Source organism: Tupaia chinensis, unplaced genomic scaffold (genome assembly GCF_000334495.1).
Source record: "Tupaia chinensis unplaced genomic scaffold, TupChi_1.0 Scaffold146687_1, whole genome shotgun sequence".
In the NCBI taxonomy this organism is placed as follows: Eukaryota; Metazoa; Chordata; class Mammalia; order Scandentia; family Tupaiidae; genus Tupaia; species Tupaia belangeri.
This window is the reverse complement of record NW_006206544.1, coordinates 4,342,360-4,352,625: the sequence shown is the minus strand read 5'-3', so window position 1 is coordinate 4,352,625 and position 10,266 is coordinate 4,342,360. Positions and strand designations below refer to the sequence as shown.

Below are 10,266 nucleotides of genomic sequence, written 5' to 3'. Positions count from 1 at the left end.
GTATTTTTATGATCCATATTTCTTTTGAGTATATATAAGGTAAATTTAAATACTGCAAGTATCTGATGTTGTGAATACTGATTAGATAACCTGAATTATACCCCTCTCCCCACTTAATCCCTCAATTTTGCTTTTAAATTGGTGATAGTAATTGTTTTAGACATCATCTCTTTTTTTTTTTGGAGAGATTTTTCACTATAGGGCACGTGCGCTTGCCAGACAGACAGAGAGAGACATAGAGACAGAAAGCGAGAAATCACCCCCCAGGGGGGATGGTCACGCCGCAATCCCTTCTCCTCCATTCTCCTCCATTCTCCTCTCGGGATCTTGGGCACGCACGCACATGTGCCCGGCGTGAGTTTTAAGCCACTGGGTCCGGGACACGAACCGCAGTCGACTACGTGGGAGTCCAGCAACATAGCTATTATGCTAACTGCTGATTCCCATTTAGTCATCATCTCTAAAATGGATAAGAAGTATGATATTTCTATATTTGTGTTAGCAGTAACTTGCTAATGTCTGAATTTTAACTGTATTGCCAAGTACATCTTCCCCATCTGAGCTATTTTGTGAAATAATATGAAGTCTATCAAATACACACATTATTAACTTCCATTCTTCTCCTTCCCCTGACCTGTAGCATCTTGTTCTATACAAAAATCTCCCAAAGCCCAGATTCTAGTATAGTCACAGTCCTGACTGCTCTTGAACGCCATATCATGATTTCTAGCCACTAGCTAGTCATGCCTGGATGAACAACATATCTCCACAACACAAACCAGTGTGTTTAAAACCGAATTTGTCATCTTCCCTCCTCATGTTTCTGTGTGTTCCCCGTTCTTCATAATCAACAACAATATTTAAAAAGCAGCTCTCAGTATTGATGGCTGGGTACCCTCCCAGGAGATAGATCAACTCATGTATTGCTGCCACCATCTTCCTGGTCTTCAGAGACATTCTTGTTGGGACTTAGATGCTTTCCTTTTACTTGTCATATATTTATTAAATGTATTGAGTGTGTACAATATGTAGCAATGTTTAATTATGGTATTTTTCATCTTAAGAGTTACCAAAAAATCCAATACAATGAAGCTTACCATTTTTATTATTCTCTATATTTATTTATTGATATTTACTTTATAATAATAATATTGATGGTAAGTTATTTTAAAAAAAGTTTAAAAATCTGTATTTTCCTATATGGAAAGGAGAAATAGATATAAATACAGGTATGTTTGGATGAAGATACATGAAAGCATTAGCAGTGATACTCAATTGGTGATGGGCTTAATGGATATACAAATGTGTAATATGTCTATTTTAATCTATATTTTAGACTAGGGTTTTAGTGCTTTTTAATTATAACAATCATTTTAATTTAACAAATTAGTCAATTCTCTAGAATTCATACTATCATTTAAGAACGAGTCAGTAAAATTATGTTTTAAAAGCATCAGATAACATTTGATTTTGTTAGGGACTTTAAAAAAAAAACCCAAAATACTGAAATTCATTTAAGCCTTTCTCATTTGCAATTGTTTTTCAGGGTGATGATGATGATGCATACTTGTGTATTCATGAAGATCAGACTGTGGTCATACAGCCATCCCATTTGACTGGACGAAGTCCCCCTGTGATGGACCCCAGGGTAGGTGTAAAAATCCTGGGACCCTCCACCCGATTGGCCCACTTTCCTGCTGTGTGCTGTCACTGGCAGGGCTGTGCTTGAGGATAGCTTCCAGCCCCTGTAGCTGGCAGCCTTGTAGCAGGGTTCCTTTCTTATAATGATCTCTCAGAAACTTTTCTATATTGTAGGACATGCAAGACAAGTGTCTCTTGTAGGAAAAGATGAATTCTTGCTTGTGCCACATAAATCCTTTTCATTACATCCTTAAAAAAGTGTTTTATGGTTGTTAAGCTGGTTAGAACATCAGCCCCCTTTCAAAAGCTTACGGACAGGATTCTAAGAAGATGCTTATGTGTGACAGAAAGAATTTCTTGACTAAAGAGAAGTAGGAGCACATATGGTAAAAACTGGTGCCTTGGGCCGTTAGTTGTCTTAAGTGCCCTTTGTTGGCATCTGTGCCAAAGGTAGGCTATATCTGGCAGAGAAGTGTCTTTTCACAGGGTGGTTGACAAGCAAATGAACTCTGAAGGAGCAATAGCTATCACTTAATGACATTGCAAATACGTTCTGACTGAGTGGGAGCTATCACTGAGGACATAGTGGGCTCAGCTTTCCCGTGGGGTTGACTCCCACAGCTGGCGTGGAACTCCTTCCCAGCTGCATATTGTATCTAGGTCACTAAGGTATTATTAATAATTTCTTTAGTATTTTTGATTGTGTGCTTGTGGCCAGGTGGAGTTAGTATGTCTGCCAAAGTTTCTTTTAAAAAAATTATTTTATTATTATTATCATTTTTATTAAGGTTGCTATAGGCCTCAGCAAAGAGAGAGAGACAGAGAGGGAAAGTGTGAAAGCAAACCACTAGGTCTGAGACTTGAACTGCAGTCACACATGTGGGAGTCCAGCACCTTAGCCACCATGCCACCTGCTGGCCCCCATCTGCCAAAGCTTCTATCATGGGTAGAGGAATTGAGGACTTCTGGCTCAACATAAAAATAATATTTTTGCCAAGTGGAATAAAGACAAATAAACTGGGGAAAAAATGTTGCTTGTATTTTTCAAAGAGGAAGTGGAAACACAATGACACTGCAGACAAACATGCACATACGATCTTAGGGAAAGGAAATTGAATAGCTCAGGATTTTGATCATCTCTTATTTTTAGTAAATCTTTGGAAAGTGCTGAGAAGACCCATTGTGTGTGTTTGTAGGGTCCTCTTGAGGATATGGCTTGGAGGCTGGCGGACGGTATTATGCAGTGCTCTTTCAGAAGAAACATTACCCTTCCTGGGGTTAAGAATAGATTTGATCTAAACACAAGCTACTACATATTTCTAGCAGATGGTGCAGCTAATGATGGTAAGTATACTGATAAAAACCTGCCTTTTGAAGATTGTTTTCTCCGTTCCTCCCTTCTGAGATTCTACTGTAATTATTTACTTTTAAGGTACACACTTGTGAATAAGGAGTCATAAGCCCTTTCCATTTTGCCTAAAACCTTGACTTTTGGTTAGCCTTCTAGCTTTGTTTCCCTGGAAACTAGGCAGAGTGTCGACTGTGTTATAAGGTAACACAGCTTACGATTATAATGGCTTCTGGTTGTTAAAGTGCATTTGCACCAGAAGAGCTATATATATCTTGTTAAGAACCATAACTTGGGGCTTAATTGAGTGTAGCACATTGTTCATTGGTCCCTAGAAACAGCGTCTTTGGGGTTGTTGTAAGAAATATTGATTCTTGTGGGAAAACATTCTCTTTATGAATCTCATCTCTTTAGACCTGAACTTTTTCCTGAGAGGTGGGGTGAGGAGTAAGAGCTCACATTGAAGGAGAATGCTTTATACCACTCACTGCTGTGGTGTATTTCCTGTACCACATCTTTCTTTTTAAAATTTTTATTTATTAATATTATTATTTTTGTACATTCAATCACTATACATCGTCTAACTTGTAGAGACAATTTGCCCAACATTAAGTACATCTCAGATGAGTCCAGTTGAGAATACTATACACATCAACAGGTAATAAAATATTTTTGTGTCCCACAAATGTCTTACTTCTCTATTTTTCTCCCTAATTTCCTTCTCTACACTCTTCCCCTCTCCCACTCTCCTTCCATATTGTCTTGTGTCCATAACAATTTTCAATGCTTTTATGCCCTCCAATCTTTCAGCCTTTTCCATAGGGTGCGAACAGTTGGTGTATGTTAAGTGGAGACATACAATGTCTCTCTTTCATAGCCTGAATTGCTTCACTCAGCAACAAATCTTCCATATTTATCCACTTTCTACCAATTGCCAGGGATTTTTTTTTTAATGACTGAATAATATTCCACGCCTGCCCCACATCTTTCTAAGTGAATCTGATGCTAAGTTCAGCCTAAAATAGTTTTTTATTTCCAATAGAGATTTTTAAAAAATTATCTTATTTAGCTTGTGTTTGTTTTTTAAGTCAGAAAGCATGCATAGTGATTTAATTTGACCAGAGAGAGAAAGAGCAAGAGAGAGAGAGAGAGAGAGAGAGGTGAGAAAGCAAGCCACCAGGTCTGGAACTCAAACCATGGTTGGCCATGTGGGAATCCAGAGCCTCTAACCACCACACCATCTGCCGGTTCCTCCATTAGAGATTTAAAAAAGAAATTGTTGGCCTAATGGTTATGTTGCTTGACTTCCACGTAGTTGACCGTGCATTGAGTCCTGGACCCTATTGTCACACGACCTGTTATTTAAACAATTTAGGAACACTATTGATCATATAATACTGTGAAGGTTTGCACTAAACATGAACTCAACCTTCCTTAGAGCAGAGCTGGCAATTTGTGTAAAGGGTTTTCATATAATTACAAAATTGTAATGGAGCCCTGCAATGGAATGCTAAAATTGTAATAGCCTCTGGTTTCATGAAGGTTAAGTTTGTGCTTAGTCTGTGGCTAAACAGCGAGTCAGAGTTTCAAAGCAATTTTCTTCTAACTTGACTCTCAGGTTTGTTGGAAATGTGTTCTCTTTTTCTTCACTACCACTTGACTAATACAGGCATTTTAAACTTCTTCAGTGCCTTTCTTGTCATTTTCAATAGTTACCTTTATGGTTTTCTTTTTGATGTTTTTGTAGTTCCTGACAATTATTATCTCTTTCCTCTTGGCACTCTCTTCTATAGGCATTCATTACATAGAACTCTTCATTTTCTGCTTTATCTCTGATCTCTGTTATAACAAGCCATGGTATAATAGCATTTGCTGAATGAATAACCGGGTGTCTTGACTCTGTTTTTTGAAACTCCATTTTCCCCTCCACTATTTTCAAAGCCTCTTCAGCATACACTAAAATTCCATCAATAACTAAAATTACTTCTAGTTTATCTGTTCTTCCATTGATGCATTTGTCTCTTCCTGTATTAATTGGAATTACTATAGCTTTTATAATAGGTTGTGGATTTTGATAGCCCATGATTCCCCTCCTGGTTTCTTTTTCAAGAATTCTTAACCTATTCATTGTATATCTGTTCTTTTAAATGAACTTTAGAAATTATTTGTCAAATTCTATTAAAAATCTTGTTGAGATGTGGTTAAAATTGTACTGAAATTTTACATTAACTTGGGGAAGTAGTAACTCTTTGTAATAGCTAGTTCTCCTATCTGAGGAATATATTGGAATATTCCATTTATCAGATTTTACATAGATGTCTTTTCCAGTGAAATTTCATGGTTTTCTTCTTATAGGACTTAATGTGAATGGAATAGTTTTCTTGCATTTTCTAAAATTGTTGGTATATAGCAAAGTTATTGATTTTGGAATATGTATCTTGATTTTAGCCACCTGGTTTTCCTGTTGGTTATCTTGGATTTTTTTAGGTTAATGTGCAAATAGCAGCAAGTCCACAGCCCTCACTTTCTTTCTTGCTTTGTTGCATTGTGTGGTTCTCCCAGGACGATGTAGTGACATTAGTAATGTGGCCAGCATTCTTGTGTTCATCCTGTTTTGACACAAACGCTTCTAATAGTCAATATTAAGTGTCTTGTTTGTTATACTTTTTGGTGGATATCCTTTATTGTGTTGAGGAAATGTCCTTCTGTTCCTAGCTTTAATAAGAGTTCATGTCATAATATGTGCTGAATTTCATTTATTGTCTTTTGGGCAAATATTCAGATACTTTACTATCCTTTTCTTTTTTTTTAAAATATTTGATTTTATTAATTATCATTATTATTTTCTAATTTGCCATAGGACATGCATGCTCACTAGGGAGAGAGCGAGAGCGAGAGCGAGAGTGAGAGAGAGAGGAGAGAAAGCGAGAAGAAAGCAGTCAAGTCTGGGACTCAAACCATGTTCGGCCTTGTGGGAGTCCAGCGCCTTAACCCATGCCGCCTGCTGGCCCCTACCATCTCTTTCTTAATTGTCTGGGTGGTGAATGATCCTCACTTTCCTGGGATAAACCTTATTTGATTATTTTAAATTATTCTTTTAACACACAAATGATTTGATTCACTTATTTTTTAAAAAACTTTTCACATCTGTATTCAGATTTTGACCTATAGTCATGGGATTTTTTGTGTATGTATGTTTTATTTGAGTGAATGGCCACATGCCTAGTTTTGGTTTCACTATTATGCTTATATCATAGGGTAAACTTCAGAAGAGTTTGATTAAAATGGAATTAAAATTTTTTTCTTTCTTTTTTATTTTAGAGAGATTTTTGCTATAGGGCATGTGCACTTGTTGTAGAGACAGAGAAAAAGAAAGCAAGAAATCCCCTCTCAGAGGGGATGGCCATGCCACAATCTCTTCTCCATTATCCTCTTGAGATCTTGGGCATGCACATATATGTGCCCAATGTGAGTTTTAAGTCACTGGGTCTGGGACTCGAACCTTGGTTGACTTCATGGGAGTCCAGCAACATAGCCATTTCACCATCTGCTGGTCCCCAATAAAATGGAATTTTTAAAGGTGAAAGTATTTTTTAATGATAAGTTAGCACTCACTCACATAATAGTCTGAATGTGGGACAGAAATATTTGACTAATTAAAACAAATTCTTCTATTGTTATTACTTTCCAAGGTTACTTCTTTTTCAGCTGATTTTCTTTTTTTTTTTTTTCAATTTTTATAATTCTGTATTTTCCCAGAAATTCACCCATTGCATTTAGATTTTGAAAATTTTTTTTTACAATGTAAAGTTGTGTATAGCATTTTCCTAATTTAAAGCTGTATATAGCATTTTTTTTCTCCCCCCCCCTTTTTTTTTTTTGTGGAGAGGTTTTTGCTATAGGGGGTGTGCACTTGCCAGACAGACAGAGACAGACAGAGAGACAGAAAGCGAGAAATCACCCCCCAGGGGGGATGGCCACGCCACAATCCCTTCTCCTCCATTCTCCTCTCGGGATCTTGCGCATGCACGCACACGTGCCCGACGTGAGTTTTAAGCCACCGGGTCCGGGATGTGAACCGCGGTCGACTACGTGGGAGTCCAGCGGCATAGCCATTATGCTAACTGCTGGTTCCCAGATTCCTTATTTTTTACATTTGCATAGTATTCTTTTTTTTTTTTTTTTTTTTTTTTGGAGGGTTTGTTTGTTTTTTTACTTTTTAAGGTTTTTGCTATAGAGCACATGCACTCTCCAGAAAGACAGAGAGAGACAGAGAGACAGAAAGCGAGAAATCACCCCCTGGGGGAGATGGCTGTACTACATTCCCTTCTCCTCCATTCTCCTCTCTGGATCTTAGGCACACACGCACATACACCCGGCTTGAGTTTAAGCCACTGGGTCTGGGACTTGAACCACGGTCGACTACATGGGAGTCCAGTGACATAGCCATTACACCAATTGCATAGTATTCTAAAAACATGTATGTTTCATCATTTATTTACTCATTCTCCTAATGACGGACACTTTGTTGGCTTACCTTTTTATTGGCCAGGATAAAAGAAATAGCTGTGAACATTCTTGTATGTACATCTTTTGTTAAAAGTGGGTATTTTTGTAGGATAGATTTCTAGAATGAACATACACACAGAGGGAATAATTCAATACAGTCACAGACCTAATTTTATACATAAGGAGTAATTATAAGTAATAGATATACATCCTTAAATTTTTATGTCACTGTTACTTGAGATTTTGGTGTGCTAGTGTGTTTGTCAAACTCAGCCTGAAGTTATCATTTGCCAAATACTGTATCATCAAATGCTTTTCTTTGTCCTCTATCCACCCTCTTTTCCCAGGCCTAATCTCTATTAGTTTATTATTAGGATTTTAGATGGAGGGGTGGTTAGTGGCTTATAGATTTTTAAAAAAAAATATAATCTCCTTCAAGAATTATAGTTGACATTTTCAGTAATTTGTGACCATATTAACAGTAATTATTTTGGCTGTTTAAATCATCTCTTAAATGCCAGCAATTCTTTTAGTGTAACTTTCAATTCCTACTCCTTATTTTTTTTCTTCCTTCTTTCTCTCCTTTTTTCTCTTCTTCCTTTTCTTTCATCCCTTTCTTCCTTCCTAGAAATACTTTAAAAAGGTCTCCTTGGGGCCAGTAGGTGGCATGGTGGTTAAGGGTTCTGGACTCCCACATGGCCGACCACGGTTTGAGTCTTGGACCTGGTGGCTTGCTTTCTCACTTTCTCTCTCTCTCTTGCTCTCTCTCACTCTATTCCTCTCTGGTCAAATTAAAATAAATAAATAAAATTAAATAAGATAATTCTAAAAAAAAAAAGTCTCCTCATTTTCAATTTTCAAGTTAGTCAGAATTTTGGGCATGCTCAGTGCAGTTTTGGATCAGCCCGGAATGTGTACCCAAGGTTGGCCATGGTGGCTTCCAGCATTGGAGTTCAGTATGCTACCACCTACTTTCACCTCTCACTCAAGAGGCACTGAGGCTGGGCCTCTAGTCCTCATTTTGTCTCATTGCTTGGTTGGCTTAACTTAGTTCTTTTTTTTTTTTTTTTTTTTTTAAGAAGGTCCTGTGCCCTGCAAATTTCTTCATTTTGTTTTTACATATAAGTGACCTATCTGTTGATATTATTTTTTATTACCTTAAAAAATTTTGTTTCCATGCCATGTTCATATTTTAATTCCTTTTCCTCTGAAAAAGTTTCTCCTTTGTCATCTTTTAAAAAAATGTTTAAAAATTTCAGGTAGAATTTATAAGCATACTCAGCACCCGTTGATTACATATGAAAAATATGACGTGACAGGTGATCCAAAAAACGTAGGAGGATCTCACTCTTCGCTTCTTTTGAAGGCTCATGGTAAGTTTTATGTACAGTATTATTACTACTTTGTGGAATAAATGTACCATATTTAATGATCTTCGTTAATAATAATGATAAATAATCACTCGATGCTGACTGTATTAGGAAAGGTGATAGGCATAATTAAGTGAATTTTCATAAACTTTTTATGTTTAAATGTTGGCCTTTATAGGTAGTAGTGTTTTTTTTTTTTTTTTTTTTTCTTTTTTCTTTTCCATAGGGAGCATGTGCTTGCTGGAGATAGAGAGAGGAGAATAAGAAATTACCCTCCCATGGGGGATGGCCACACTGCAATCTCTTCTCCCCCACTGTCTCAGGATTTGGCACACATGCACTTGCACCCAACGTGATTCTTAAGCCTCTGGGTCTGAGACTTGAGCTGCAATCACTCATGTGGGAGTCCAGCACCTTGAAAACCATGTCACTTGTCTGTTCATTTTTATTAAAAATAAATAATTCGGTTATTCAGAGATTTCATCCTGGCCACACTTAAAATTACCAAAGGAGATTTTGAGACACTTCTAATTTATAAAAAGCATTCTAATTGTTTCTATATTTGGGGCTGAGTCTCATAGGGTTAATTAATTTAACTGTTATGATATATTAATTTCTGCTATTTATTAAAATAGATGTTTATGAAAGTGGTCTGGGATTTTGATGGTTGAATTATAATAGCTGAGTTTCAAAGACACAGTTCTGCTGTTGAACTGATCGGCATACAAGTACCTGAGTATACAAAGTACTCAGTACTACACTTAAATCTCATATTGTTCAATGAGGAATGAGATTCCATTGAAATACCAGTGGCCTAAACACAAGACTCTCATATGCCCTAGTTCTGTAGAGGAGAGTTGATTCCATTTGAAAAATACCCTGTTGAAAAGACAGGATCTAAAAGCGGGGAAATAATGTAGTGTATAATGTACAATTGTAAAATACTAGTATTTTGGAGGGATTCTCCCTATTTGGTGTATTCTCCTGGGTTCTCCCTTACAGTAGCATTTTCGTAGACATCACCACAGTGAAGCTTGACAGTAACTTTAATGGTGTTAATTTGTTTCTACTCAAGTAGCAGCTCCAGTTTGGCAGTAATTGGATTCACAAACAATGTGTGTGCTTGATTTTCATTGTCTTTTCCAGTGAGATGTGAGCTAACTCTGAAATAACTGAAGATGGGCTGCATTAATATAATAGTTGAGAGCACAGTTGCTGAAACCAGGCTGGGTTCCAGTTCGAACTTTGTAACTTTGGGAAAGCTCCTCACCTTCGCTATGCCTTAGTTTCCCCTCCAGCAAAACCAGAATGATAATTGTAACAACATCATAGGATTGTTGTGAAGATCAATTAGATTAATACTTGCAAAGCACTCAGAGTACCTGATGGTTTAAAAAC

At 37.0% G+C, this 10,266-nt stretch overlaps 1 protein-coding gene across 1 annotated transcript in view; it reads left to right on the top strand.

Moving 5' to 3' along the window:
- FRRS1 (ferric chelate reductase 1) overlaps window positions 1-10,266 on the top strand; it is a 48,463-nt gene that overhangs the window by 23,016 nt on the left and 15,181 nt on the right. Inside the window, exons 7-9 of the mRNA XM_006169020.3 lie at window positions 1,547-1,648; window positions 2,838-2,985; window positions 8,758-8,871. Coding sequence (XP_006169082.1) covers window positions 1,547-1,648; window positions 2,838-2,985; window positions 8,758-8,871 — 364 coding nt within the window. The remainder of the gene's footprint in view (window positions 1-1,546; window positions 1,649-2,837; window positions 2,986-8,757; window positions 8,872-10,266) is intronic.